Source organism: Micromesistius poutassou, assembly GCF_964030765.1.
Source record: "Micromesistius poutassou genome assembly, chromosome: 16".
Lineage (NCBI taxonomy): Eukaryota > Metazoa > Chordata > Actinopteri > Gadiformes > Gadidae > Micromesistius > Micromesistius poutassou.
This window is the reverse complement of record NC_140286.1, coordinates 2,593,977-2,608,498: the sequence shown is the minus strand read 5'-3', so window position 1 is coordinate 2,608,498 and position 14,522 is coordinate 2,593,977. Positions and strand designations below refer to the sequence as shown.

At 51.2% G+C, this 14,522-nt stretch overlaps 2 protein-coding genes across 2 annotated transcripts in view; one reads left to right on the top strand and one right to left on the bottom strand.

Annotated features, from left to right (window-relative positions):
• Nucleotides 1-255: 255 nt before the first annotated feature.
• On the bottom strand, nucleotides 256-10,183 carry LOC311360822 (mitofusin-1-like). The gene is made up of 18 exons (XM_084480916.1): nucleotides 10,167-10,183; nucleotides 9,922-10,044; nucleotides 9,113-9,248; nucleotides 8,465-8,627; nucleotides 7,955-8,079; nucleotides 7,252-7,360; nucleotides 6,744-6,851; nucleotides 6,478-6,631; nucleotides 6,063-6,130; nucleotides 5,622-5,743; nucleotides 5,155-5,281; nucleotides 4,287-4,391; nucleotides 3,320-3,422; nucleotides 2,502-2,722; nucleotides 2,112-2,225; nucleotides 1,584-1,780; nucleotides 996-1,130; nucleotides 256-716 (listed from the first exon to the last, which is right to left on the bottom strand). Exons 2-18 carry the CDS (start codon nucleotides 10,034-10,036, stop codon nucleotides 629-631), a joined length of 2,190 nt encoding a protein of 729 aa, XP_084337042.1. The 5' UTR covers nucleotides 10,037-10,044; nucleotides 10,167-10,183; the 3' UTR covers nucleotides 256-628.
• Nucleotides 10,184-12,646: 2,463 nt separating this feature from the next.
• LOC311360533 (erythroferrone) overlaps nucleotides 12,647-14,522 on the top strand; it is a 7,182-nt gene continuing 5,306 nt past the window's right edge. Inside the window, exons 1-3 of the mRNA XM_084480616.1 lie at nucleotides 12,647-12,877; nucleotides 13,069-13,655; nucleotides 14,288-14,404. Coding sequence (XP_084336742.1) covers nucleotides 13,449-13,655; nucleotides 14,288-14,404 — 324 coding nt within the window. The 5' untranslated portion in view covers nucleotides 12,647-12,877; nucleotides 13,069-13,448. The remainder of the gene's footprint in view (nucleotides 12,878-13,068; nucleotides 13,656-14,287; nucleotides 14,405-14,522) is intronic.

The window sequence follows — 14,522 nt, the reverse complement described above, 5'->3', positions numbered from 1 at the left end:
GGAGATTGTTGGACATCAATTGTAGTGCGATCGAGAAGACTCAAGGACAATCACCTAACCCTAACAAACACACACACACACAAGGCTAAAGTGAACTGCATAAGACAGTGTAGAGGGACGTCTCTGAGCTGTAGGTGCTGGAGCCCTGTCCACTTGAGACGTGGTGCACAACCCACTCCATTGTTTCCCTGCGGAGAAAGTTGCGCAGAAATATCCTAGTGACGCGTTACCGTAGAGGGGACTCGCATCGAATTATTTGAATTGTTTAAGCTTTGACCTGCCGTGTCGCTGTCACATTCAGTCCAAAAACAAAGACTTTGGAGCTCGGTGTCCCACCGGGTCTCAGGTGAAGAACCGTCAGTTTGAACCCACCAACAACTATCTGAGGTTGATTTTATCCCTCTTTCTTGGATAAAAAACAAAAACCTTTGCCAAATTGTGATCAAAATGATTGAACTTTTGATGTTATGTTGCTATGTAATGCTATGTCACACGGCAAGAATACCACTGTGTGCTTTTTGGGAAAGATTTAAAAAAATGGACTAATGCCTCTCATTCGCATGTGGAGAAGAATTTAGGGAATGGATTTTACTAGGAGGAGTCTTAGAGTCCAACTAGATTCTTGTGTCTAGTCCAGCGGTTGGGTTGGTCTGGTTCTGGTCAGGTACTGAGCAGAGAAAACGTCCAGGTGGCCTTGCAGTTCAGTGGCTCTGTTCCTGTCAAACACAAGCCATGAAAAACACTCAGCTCAAACCACATTAAACCAGATTAAACCAGCTCACGTCAGTTTAAACCACCTTAAACCAAGTCAGCTCAAACCAGCTAGGACCAGCAATATAGCTTTAGTTATATCGCACTTTTTCCAACACAAGTGTGAAAAAAGTGCTAGACAATAAAATGTGCTGTACCTGAACGTAAGCAGCTTGGGGTACAAGCTGCTGCTACATGTGGCTAAACTGAGGGACTTAAGAAGGTTGTGCGGCTGCTGGACGGACCTGAGGAGCTTGGAGCGCCGCTGGACGCCCTCCAGCTGCTGGATCTTGAAGGTGAGCAGGCGGATCTGCTCCTCCAGCTCCGCCTCGCTCAGATCCACGCGCTGACTCATCCGGCTGAAGGCCGACATCAGGTGCCTGATCCGGCCCCGCCGATTGGACGACGATGTACCCGGAACAGGAAGTAATGAGACCCCACGGGAAAGGAAACATGGAGAACATCAAAACAACGTCAAGTCAAAAGAGAAACTTGTGTGTGTGTGAGTGTTGTAGACGTGTATGTGTGCGCGCTTGTGTGTCGGGACTTGGCTCACGGACTACATTATGTGCGTATCAAGTGACGCGCCTAATGTTGTAATGTTATAGTTATATACTCGTCGTCTGTCTACTGTCCACACGTCGTACCCGCCCGTCGTCACTGTAAACGAGGGAAACCTCAGTGTCTCTCGAGTGAAAATAAAGATTATTGATTGATTGATTGATACTCTGAATGTGAAAACACCGCCCCCCCCCCACTGCCCGCCGCCACCGGCTACGACCTCGGCCCTACGGCAGTCGAGACAGTAGAAGACCACATCGCAGGAGACTCACGAGTGCACCTGCTGGCTGCAGCCGTGGCTGGCCACGGGGACCAGGGCCCGCAGGCGCTGGGCGGCGTGCTCCACGAACTGGCGCTTCAGAGCGCGCTCCCGGGCCACCTCCGTCCAGGTGAGCTTCTCGTACAGGTAGAGCAGGCCGTAGAGCGACAGGGACAGCGCGATCAGACGCCAGCCCACTGAACGCCACACCTGCCGCCGTGCAGCCCGTTAGGTTTATTGCCGTGGATCGTTGTCGTGCTGCTCAGTGTTGTTTCATTTAGTGCTGATGATCTTATGCTTAGCATGGCTTAGGTTGTCTCGTTTCAGGTGAGCTTCATTTCATTTAGAGTACAAATTGAATTGACAGATTTATCTATATTATCTAAGGTTATATTAGCTTCATTTAGCATACAGTATTTATCTTAGTTTGTCTAGGATGTGGAGTGCAGTTGATGATTATTCATGTTCGTCGATCATTCATGCCTTTACGTAACCGAACGTCGTTCGTAACATAATTAATAAAGTTAAACCCTGTACTCACCACCCCACCGATGACTATCACCGTCATGGAGGCGCGCGAGGTGACCGACACCAGGCCCGTCGCTATGGAGACCACCATCTCGTCCTTCAGGTTGGCCCCTTCCTGCACCATGTTCTGCTCAGAGGAGGGAGGGAGGGGCACAGCTGCTGACAGAGGATGCATCTGGAGGTACTACGCAGTAGTTATTTACATGGTACTAACCACATAGTGAGTACTGTGTAGTACTCACTATGTGGTTAGTATTACACAGTCCTAACCACATAGTGAGTACTGTGTAGTACTAACTATTGCAGTTAGTATTACACAATCCTAACCACGCAGTGAGTACTGTGTAGTGCTCACTATGTAGTGAGTACTGCGTAGTACTCAGTACGTGGGTGGGGGGCCCACCTGGATCCGGGGGTCCACGCCGGCCAACGCCCTCTTGGCGTTGATGGGGCCGATGAACCGGGTGACCAGGGCGGTCCAGCCCAGAGAGAACTGGAAGCGGATGTCCTCCTGGAAGTCTGCACACAGCTGGGCCAGGTTCAGGTCCAGGACCAGGTCCGGCCTGGAGCCCGGCAGCTGGAAGTGCTCCTGGGCGGCCAGGGACAGCAGCGGGCGCACGCTCTCTGCTCAAACACACGCACGCTCGCCACAGTAAGAGGCCTCTCCCAGCGGACCGATTCACCAATAAAAGGCCTCTCTGAGTGGACGGATTCAGCAAAATAAGAGGCCTCTCCCAGCGGACCGATTCACCAATAAAAGGCCTCTCCCAGCGGACCGATTCACCAGAATAAAAGGCCTCTCTGAGTGGACGGATTCACCAAAATAAAAGGCCTCTCTGAGTGGACAGATTCACCAAAAATAAAAGGCCTCTCTGAGTGGACGGATTCACCAAAAATAAAAGGCCTCTCTGAGTGGACAGATTCACCAAAATAAAAGGCCTCTCTGAGTGGACGGATTCACCAAAATAAAAGGCCTCTCTGAGTGGACGGATTCACCAAAAATAAAAGGCCTCTGGGAGGTTTCACCCCGCACCGCCTGGCTTTTCAGATTAGCATAACGTGGAACAGACGGACTCTGATTGGCATGAAGCCAGATGTAGCGCTGACATCTGGCCGTGTGACCGGCTGAGGTCAGTGCGTGTGTGTGTAAGCCACACGCAGCGGGACTTTTATTTTGTAATCAGGTGTTGTGTAGTGTGGGGCTACTTAAAGGAGGCTGACCCATCATGCTGGTCTGGGTGGCCTGGATGTCGTGGACCACTCCTGGGGAGCAGCGGTACGACAGGGAGCTCACCATCCTCTCCTCCACATGGGACACCAGTTTCTACAGGAGGAGGAGGAGGAGGAGGAGGAGAGGGGGTAGAGAGGGGGAGGAGGAGAGGGGGTAGAGAGGGGGAGGAGGAGGAGAAGTGAGGTGGAGACGGAGGAGAGGGGAGGAGGAGAAGTGAGGTGGAGACGGAGGAGAGGGGAGGAGGAGAAGAGGTTAGGAGAGAGGAGGAGGAGAGGTTAGGAGAGAGGAAGAGAAAGAAAGCCAGAGAGAAAGGAAGACGAGCAGAAGACCGGGAGGGAGGAGGAGAGAGGAAACGATTAGCGCTCAAAGACCTGAACACACACACACACACACACACACACACACACACACACACACACACACACACACACACACACACACACACACACACACACACACACACACACACACAACACACACATACACACACACACTGACTGTTGAATGTTGACCTCAATACTCCCTAAGTCATTAAGCCTCTCAGCTGCCTTACGACTGTGACTGTGTGTGCGTGTGTGTGTGTGTGCGTGCGTCCATGCGTGCGTGCGTGTGTGTTAAAAGCTCAGCAGGCGATGGTTGAAGAACCAGGCAGTCTTCTTTGATCACTGTTATTACTAACTAACTCACCACCGGAAAGCATCTATTATTATTATTATTAATACCATTTAAGATAAGGGGTCAGGGGACAGAAATTGCAGGATATCTATTGCTGAATGTGAAGCTGATGTGTGTGTGAGAACATCCTGGAGCCCATGTGTGTGTGAGCCAACCCCGAAGCCCATGTGTGTGTGAGCCAACCCTGAAGCCCATGTGTGTGTGAGCAGTCATCAAGCCCATGTGTGTGTGAGCCGTTTTAAAGCCCATGTGTGTGTAAGCAGTGCTGAGGACCAGACGTACAGCCTTGTAGTGGGCCAGGGTTTCGGGCGTGGGGCTGAAGTCTGACCGGAACTCCTCCACCAGCACGGCCAGACTCCGGATCTGATCCAACATGGCCGCTGCCACCTGCAGCAGGAATCAGGGCATAGAGGTCAGAGTTCAGACCTTGTGGGTCTATATGGGGGTGTGACCGGGTTGGGATCGGGTCTGACCCGGGTCCGACCCCGTTTTTTTCCTTCTGTATAAATGGGGACCATATTGGTGGTGAAATAGGTCAGTGCATCTGTGACGGCCTGCCACCAGGGCCCTCTCTTCTCATAAGGAATGAACATGCTGCTGCTCATGTTACCTGCCTTTTGCATGCGCTTTGTTGCTTGTTACCATGGGTCATAACATAACACGCACCCTCCTTCCAAGAGCTCTCTGCACAAAACACATTTTTCCTCCCAGCTGTAACTGTGGATTCACTTGCTCTTTAAAGGGATAGTTCAGGATTTTGGACATCGGGTCTCATTTCCAAGTGAGCCAGTGTGTTGTTTATCATTGGAGAAAACAGTTTTTATTGGCAGGCTAGCAGTGCCCCTCGCCTCGCACCAGCGATTTCTGCAACTAGAACGACTAAATGAAACGTGTTGAAAACGGTCTCCAATGATAAACAACACACTGGCTCACTTGGAAATGAGACCCGATGTCCAAAATCCTGAACTACCCCTTTAAGGCAAAACAAATCTGCCGAGCCTAGACGTCTATAAATCGCAGCTCTTCAGTCCAGCCTTTTTCACAAACCGTAGGAAACGAAAAATGCAAATGAATCAATCAAACCGAAACGATGGCCCAGCCCTACTTGGGGGCCTACATGGGGGTGAGACGGGGGTCCAGCAGGACTCACCCGGGCGGCCACGTCCTCGCTCAGGGTGCTGATCTGGTCCTGGAGGCTGGTGCTCAGACGGCCCATCTGACCCCGGACGAAGTCCAGGCGGTCCCGCAGGTCCTCCCGCTCCTCCAGGCAGCAGATCCTAGAGCAGGGGTCGGAGGGCGGAGTTCAGGGGTCAGAGGGTCATGGCTGAGCGCTGCGTTCACCGGATCCGGTGAATCGAGAATCAAACCCAGAACCTTTGCGCCAGGAGTCCAAAACGACTAGCTACTTTAAGATCATCGTCATGTCACTTGAATTATTCCCTCTATTTCAGTTACTGAGTTTCCTCCACCGAGAAGTCTGAACGTTTGCTGTGACGATTTCTCTCGATGGGCGATCCAGGTGTTTCTCTGGCGTTCTGTTTCATAAAAAGACCGGGGGACGGAACTGGAGCCAGACAACACAGACAGACAGACAGACAGACAGACAGACGCACTCACTTCCTGTCTGCAGACGAAATGTTTACAGCGTCCATGGCGTCCCTGACGGCCTGGGTGATCTGCCCGGCGCGCACCGTGTGCTGGCCGAACTTTGTCTTCACGGCCGACTGGGAGATGAACTCCTGCAGGTCGAAGGTCACGTGGACGAGAGATCACACAGGGTTCAACGGTTCAACGGGTCGCCGTGTTCGAGAGGAAGACACCTCCCTGACGGCTAACACAGGAGGACCGGCGTTTCGTCGCGGTTCATTACATTACAGAGGGTGGATTATGCTTTTAACAATCATGCAAATCCAAACTGACGCAGCTACGAAAAGAAGGTGAAAGTGCTGCACGACCTAGTTTAAAAAAACACGGACAGGGCGCAAACTTGCCAGCGGACTCAAAAAAATACTAAGTTAAAACGGTGGTTGTTATTCGATTTCCCCATGAGCTCCGTACCTCGAACGTCCGCTCGAAGCTCTGGAAGTCGCGGAGTCTCTCGTGGAAGCCCTCGGCCAGAGCGCCCCCTGCAGGAGACACGCAGTGAGCCTCCCTCCCTCACACTGCTGGACAGCCAGTCCAGGGCCAGGTTTACCTCTCCCACGCTGGTGGACCGCAACCCTCTTCCCGTCTCCCCCATCTCCAACCGTCTCACCCACCTCCACCCGTCTCCCCCACCTCCACCCGTCTCACCCAACTCCACCCGTCTCACCCATCTCCACCCATCTCACCCATCTCCACCTGTCTCCCCCATCTCCACCCGTCTCCCCCACCTCCACCCGTCTCCCCCAACTCCACCCGTCTCCCCCATCTCCACCCATCCCACCCACCTCCACCCGTCTCACCCACCTCCCCCCTGTCTCCCTCGCCTCACCCGTCTCCGGCATGCCCTGGGCGCGGTGCATCCTGGAGTACAGCACCTCCTTGGCGGAGACGAAGAAGATGCGTCGGGGCGCCTCCTCCAGGCTCACCACCCTCAGCTCCTCCGCCAGGAAGCTGGCCCCGCGGTCCAGGTGCTGCTTCCTCACCTGGGGCACAAGAACCAGACCCCCCCCAACCCGCGTAGGACCAGACCTCAGTTCCTCAGGTCCGCCCTGTAGGCCTACAGGGCGGCGGCGGCGGCGGCGGCACCGTACCTACCTCCTCTACGTGGTCGGGCTCCGTGACCGAGGCGTCCCAGCGGTTGTGGAGGATGAAGATGTTGGGTTTGGAGATCCGCTCGCTCACCTTGTGGAAGAACAGCTTCTCCTGCGCACAGAGGGACATTGAGTGTGTGTGTGTGTGTGTGTGTTTATAGTAATGCGTGTGTATAGTTATGTGTGTGTGTGTCTGTGTGTGTGTGTGTTTGTGTGTGTGTCTGTGTGTATAGTAATGTCTGTGTGTTTAGTTATGTGTGCGTGTTTTTGTGTGTATCTGTGTGTGTATAGTAACGTCTGTGTGTCTGTGTGTGTATAGTAATGTGAGTGTGTGTGTCTGTGTGTATAGTAATGTGTGTGTGTGTTTGTGTGTATCTGTGTGTGTATAGTAATGTGTGTGTATCTGTCTGTATAGTAATGTGAGTGTGTGTGTCTGTGTGTGTATAGTAATGTGTGTGTATCTGTCTGTATAGTAATGTGTGTGTGTGTGTCTGTGTATAGGTGTGTGCTACCGTGTTCATCAGGGTGGACTCTGCGTTCCCCACCAGGACGAAGACGTCTGCGTCCAAACAGAACTTGTCGATCCAGCTGTCCAGCTCCTCGGTCACGTCCGTCCCAGGGCTATGACATCACAACCACACACAACACGATGGAGCTTCACCTTGTGGCACCGCAGTACAATATGTACCCCATCTGGTCAGTTATCCATCGTCTGGGCTAACAATGCAATGCAATGACACTTTATTCCGACCAAGACATGTTTTAGCCCAGGTCTTTAGAAGGTGTACGTGTGTATGTGTGTGTGTGTGTGTGTGTGTCTGTCTGTCTGTCTGTCTGTCTGTCTGTCTGTCTGTGTGTGTGTGTGTGTGTGTGTGTGTACTATATTAGTGTGTAGTGTAGTTTAAGTGTACAGGCAGTGGGGGTTAAGCTGCAGATGTGTGTACAGATGTGTGTGTGCGTCTGTGTTTGTAGTATGTTTGTGTGGGTATGTGTATGTGGTATGTGTGTGTGTGCAAGTCTGTGTGTGTGTGTGTGTGTGTGTGTGTGTGTGATTGTGTGTCTGCGTGTGTGTGTGTAATGTGTGATGTGTGCCTGTCTGTCTGTCTGTCTGTCTGTCTGTCTGTCTGTCTGTCTGTGTGTGTGTGTGTGTGTGTGTGTGTGTGTGTGAGTGTGTGTATGCGTGTGTGTGTGTGTGTGTGTGTGTGTGTGGTCCACCTGTCCATGAGAACCAGATCGTCTCTGAGCAGGGTGCAGCGGCCCTTGGGCCAGAACACTTTGACCAGACTGCCAGAGTCTAACGTGGGATCCATGTGGAGCGCATGGGCGAGGTGGTTCACTGTCTGAGAGACAGAGGAGGGGGGGGGGGGGGAGAGAGAGGACGGGGAGGGGGGGAGGAGAGAGAGGTAGGGAGGAGAAAAGGGGAGAACGGGGAGGAGGAGAGAGCGGTAGGGAGGAGAGAGGAGGAGGAGGACGGGACCGAGAGGGAGAGGGAGAGAGCGGAGGGCAGAGAGCGATGGGGAATCGAGAAGGAGATAAGGGGAGAAACGGGGGGGGGGATGAGAAGAGAGGAGGGGAGAGAATGAGGAGGGGAGACAGAGAAGGGGGGAGACACGGTCACCATGAGAGAAACCCAAACCAAACCAGCGCCCTATGACAGCCCAGTCCTTCCAGCAGCCAGACCCCCAGTGTCCGAGGGGTCCTAGCGACCACCATGTGCCCCTGTACCTGCAGGCTCCTCCTCTCTGCGGAGGCCTCGGTGGTGAGGTACGGCTCGTCCCCGTCCGTGCCCTCCACCCTCAGGAAGCAGTTGGTGGTGTGGCCGATGCCCGTGGGCAGCACGCGGTCCCGCAGCATGGCGTTGATCACCGTACTCTTACCGTTGCTGGTCCTGGAGGGACAACCAGTGAGAGCTCAGCTACTGGCCCTGAAACAGCCAATCAGAGCTCAGCTACTGGCCCTGAAACAGCCAATCAGAGTTCAGCTACTGGCCCTGAAACAGCCAATCAGAGCTCAGCTACTGGCCCTGAAACAGCTAGACCCAATTCTGTATTTCTCCTTAATTTTCTAATGATCGTCGTTTTATGTAATTTCGATGTAAATGTTTATGTTCATTTTGAGTACATTTTACTGTTCATTTAATCAAAAATACATTTGAAATTCAAATGTCATTGCAAAAATATATGTCAATCTTTATTTAAATTTGAACTGAAATTCAAATCAAAATTCGGATTTAGAGGGGATTTATTCAGTATGAAGAAAGGACAGTCACAGTGAATGACCTTTGTAACTATAGCCTAAGCAAAGTGGGCAGAAACGGCCAGCCTTTGACCGGTTGCAACAGCAGAGGGGAACTGGGCTGTCTGTCTGTCTGACCTGCCGAAGAAGGCCACCTTCATGTGTCTCCTGGCCAGCACGTCTCTGATGGTGGTCAGCTTGGTGCAGCAGCTCAGCAGCTCCTCACACTGAGCCTGGCCCACCACACTGGAGCCCTCGGACCCACACCACGTCTCTGCACACACACACACACACACACACACACACACACACACACACACACACACACACACACACACACACACACACACACACACACACACACACACACACACACACACACACACAATATACACACACACACACACACACACATAGATATATATACACACACACATAGATATATATATACACACACATAGATATATACACACACACATAGATATAAAGACACACACACATATATATATACAGTATATATATATACATATATATACACACACAAACATATATACACACACACCCCGACATCCACGCTACATCTCTCCACACACACACTCACACACACAGATAGATATATAGATATAAATGGTCCTCATTTATACATCTATACAGTATGTATGTATTTATGTATACACACAGGAACTCTGATATACAGACAAACACACACAGATTTATATACAGAAACACACACTCGCCACACACACACACAGAATCACACCCACACCCACTACACAGCCCCCCCTACTCTCCACAACTCGTCTCTACACACACATACAAAGATACACACACACACACACACACACACACACACGCGCACAACTCTATTCAGTACTATCCAGTACTCCAGAAGTACAGGGCAGCCGACGGAGACGGGAGGAGCACTACTAGGCGGGTGGAGGTCAGACCTTCTGCGAAGGCGGAGGCCTCCTTGGCGTACAGCAGGATCTGTTCGAAGATGCCGTTGACGGTGCGCTTGGCCAGGACGAAGTGTCGGAGGGGAGAGGCTTCCCCTGGCTCCATGCTGAGGCCTACACCACAACCACCACAGCCAACATCAACATGTTAGTGCCGGGCAGTGCATCGGAGGTTACAGCTACCACACAGCCTCACAATTGCATACATCCATCACACAGTTGGTTACCATGGTTACCTTGTGACGGGGGACGGTAGCCGGGGGAGGGGGGGGGGGGGGTTGTTCCGAGTCCTCAAAGGGCTTTGGTGCTCAACTTCCTGTATTCACATGGTCCACTTCCTGTTTCGCATGATCCCCTTCCTCCCAGCGACCAGTAGCACGCCATCAGGGTCCAGACAGACCTGTATCTCTCTCCCTTCGTATGCGTGTGTGTGTCTCTCTCTGTCTGTCTGTCTCAAGAGCTTAACACAAAAGGGAGCAATAGAGAGAGAGAGAGAGAGAGAGAGATCTGTGTGTGTGTGTGTGTGTGTGTGTGTGTGTGTGTGTGCGCAGACAGATCCTCTTAGCAGGGACTTATAGCCCGGTGGTTCAACAGGTAGCAGGTCTTCCCTCTGGAACAGCCACAGCACCACACTACTACCAACTAACTAACTAATTAACTATCTAACTCTGTTACTTACTGAGGAGCTAGCTCACTCACTGAAATAACAAGCAAGCTAGCCGACCGGCCCACTAACTAGCAGACAAATTAATCAACTAACTCAACTAACTCTCAAAATGAGGAGCTTGCTAGCTTACTGACTCTTTAACCAACTGACTTAACGACTAACTAGCCCTAACTAAATAATTGACTCTACAACTTACACACCAACTTTAACAAGCTAACTGACTGTACAGCTAGCTAACTAGGCCTAACTAGCTTACTAAACTTTGAACTAACTAACCGACTCTATAACTAACTAGGCCTTACTAACTAACCACCTCTTCAACCGGCTATAACAGAATACATTTACTAACTGACCGAATCTATAACTAACTAACTAAGTATCTAACTCTCTAACTCTGGCATTGTTACAGTAAACAAAACAACCATATTGTTTTGTTGTTTATTGTTTCATTGATGCTACAAATAAAGTTGCTACAAATAGCTAACAGATAGATAACTGTTTTGATAACATACCGTTGTCAAATGTTACATTATGAAAATAGATTGTTGAAAACTATTGTACTATAGCCAGCAAGCCTGCTGTTAGGCTGTAGGCCTACATTATATGACCAAGTAAATTAATCAAAAAATGCAAAAAACAGCTTGTTGGTCCATCAGCTGTCCTTTTATTTTATTATTATTATTTTTGTTATGAATTATTCATTGACTCATTTGCTATCTGCTTCATCAGTAAAGTTACGTTTTTCATTTGCAGCATTAAAATAGTGTAACTGGTCATTTTGAGCCACCTGGGGGCAGTGAAGTCACAAACCTTTACTGCTGTGGCTTGTTTCAAGAGAGCATTATGAGAGTTACTCATTGAATTAATAAAAACACCCATAACCTCGTTTCTACACTGAAGCATGAAGAGAAAAATACTATTTTAACTTTTGTAATTAAATACACAATAAAGATAAACAGTAGTGTTCAGTTGGGCTATAGATCCTGCTTATATTATGTTCATTTTTAAAGATTCAGTGAAGCACTTACAAATACATTTTGATTGATTTTGTATCGATAGGGATGCAGTGTTAACCAACAGCAGTACCCATGGTAACCATATTGTTACCGTGGTATTTTATTAAATCGATTTCAGACCGATCCAGCCTACTTCAACTGAACAATGATTATTTTATAGAAGGGCCTATTAGTTGAGGGTCCTTGCAATATAAATGTTGACATATAAATACATCAAAACATCCCTAACCCAAGTCACTCCACATGGATCGCTGGACTTTGACAGGGGATCTGAAAGGGGATTCTCAGATTTCCGGTACGCTACCGATATTTTATGCCGTTGACATGCTGACATCTGAACGCAATAGCAATGTTCAACAATCCTCCATGGTGCATTGTATTACGTCTTGACAGAAGGTGTTGCGATATTACTCTTTAGTCTCAATTTTGAAGGCACGCTTCATGTGGCGGTGCATGATGTAACATTAGTGCATGTGTGCATGGTGCACGGTGGGATGGCCCTGATGGCTCTGATATCAGCAGGGAGGAAACTACCGAGGAAGTCTTTCATCATGCATGCGCTAATACCGCCGATGTATGACATCATCCTGCTGCCACCCGCCTTATCTCTGCACCAGTAACGCTGTTTGTTACTGTGCGTGTGTGTGTGTGTGTGTGTGTGTGGGTGTGTGTGTGTGGGTGGGTCTGTGTGTGTGAGAGTACTCAACATATTCACAGATTGGTCCATTACACTTCAGTCAATATAATAATTGATACTAATACATTTTTTACGCTGTTTAATTATGCCATATTGTTTGGTGTGTGTGTGTGTGTGTGTGTGTGTGTTAAAAGAAGTGATAGATGGAAATGGCAGGATACTGGTTGAAGAGATAGATGGAGGGAGAGAGAGTGAGCAAGAGATAGTGAGAGAGAAAGAGAGGTAGAGAGTGAGAGAGTAAGAGAGAGCGGGAGAGAGAGAGGGAGACAGAGTGATAGAGTGTGTGTGAGAGAGAGAGAGTGAGCTGGGGAAAGGGGAGGGGCTTTGGCGAGAGAGGGGCGGGGTCATAACCATGTGAAGGAAATATAAAGAGAGAAAGTTAGAGCAGAGAACAGTAGAGGAGAGAGAGAAGAGGTGGAGAAGAGAGAGAAGAGGTGGAGAAGCACAACCGTACTGCTGAATCTAAGAGAGCTGAGGAACGACAGAACGACAGGGAAAGAGGAGTGGAAAAGAGAGAGAGAGAGAGAGAGAGAGGCCCTGAGGAAAGCTTGTTGGCGAGACAAAGAGGTGAGTAGGGGAGGTGGTGCAACACCCATACCACCCAGCAAGCATACACACACACACACACACACACACCAGGCATGCTGCCAGACATAGTATTTCTCTCTCTGTGGATTTTCCAACGCCAATGTCTAAACGACCCTCTCCTCCCCTCTCCTCCTCCTTCTCATCCTCCTCCTCCTCTTCCTCCCTCTCAGACCCTCACCTGGGCCAGATCACCTGGGCCAGATCACCCCCAACCGCCCCTCCTCCTTATCGGTTGCTAGGACACCGTCATCGGCTGTGAGGAGAGGGAGACCCGTGACGCTGCGTGACGCCACAGAAGAAGAAAGCGTTGCCGGGCTGACTGTCAAGTCAAGAGTCCGCTCCGCTCCGCACCGACTAGACTAAACTGCAAACACCCCCAGTAAAGCAACCGCGGCCCCCCCCATCCCACCACCGGTCTGTCGTCATGACGACCGCCTCCGCTGCCCACTGAGATCCACCAGCCGAGTGATTCAACTCCCTCCTCCCCCCCCCCCCCTCCCCACCCTTGAAGGAAGTTCCATTGTACCCCCCCCTCCCCTCCAGCCCCAGCATGATGAGGCCAGGTAATGCGAGGGCAGCCGCAGCGGGGCTGCGGCCCCCCCGTCTCTCCCTCCCCATGGTGTCCAGGGTGCTGCTCCTGCTGCTGCTGGTGCAGAGCTCCACCCCAGCCGAGCCCCCCACCAGCTGGGAGGACATCATCGAGGACCCGGTGGAGGACCCGGAGGCAGACGGCACCCTCAGGCCCCCGACGACACTGGTAAGAGGGCCGCGCAGAACACACGGGGGCCATCGTTGAGAAAAGCGCACACAACGTTGTGTTGTGAGTCAAAACGTAAAAAACAGGGACACGTTCAACTGAGCCAGTGGTCGAGACATGTACTGTTTACATCACCGCTGGGGCGTCATTCTGCAGGCTGATTGTGCTGATTGGGCGCTCACCGTGGTAACTGTTCACCCACTCTGTAACCGGCTGAAAGCTGGACGAACCAAGGCCCGTCCCCCCTTGTCACTCTCACCACTCTGAGATCCTCGCTGAGCTGTGTTGTGCTTTACAACGCGGCGTTGCTCTGCTCGTGTCACAGTGCATCGTGCTGTCTTATTCCTTCTTCTTTTTTTTATCAAACCACCGGACGGAGCCAAAGTGGGCGATACTCTACTAGTAGCGCTGTCTCCTCCCGCTGGAGCCGTCGCCATGGTTATGGTGGTCCCTGTAGGTCGGCGTGGTCCGCGTGCTCACCCTGGTCGTCGTGGTCACCGTGGTCGTTGTGGTCGTCGTGGTCACCGTGGTCAACGTGGTCACCCTGGTCCCCCGTACTCAACCTGGTCGTCGTGGTCGCCGTGGTAACCTAAATAACGGTGGTGGCGGTGGTCCCCGCTGTCTCCCTGCAGGAGGCGTTGTCGCCGGGCGGCTCCAGGCTGTCCCCCCAGAAGTCCTGGCTGATCTTCAGGAGGAACTCCAACAAGGGGGAGAACCGCAGGACCAGGACCTACAAGAGGCCCTCCAAGGTCAGCCGTCCAGACGCGCCGCAGAGCAGAGCTGCAGAGCTGCAGAGCTCAGCCCCGTCTGCATTAGTCACACCACTGCCACCAGGGATTCATGTGTTGTTCTGCCTCTGTGTGTGTG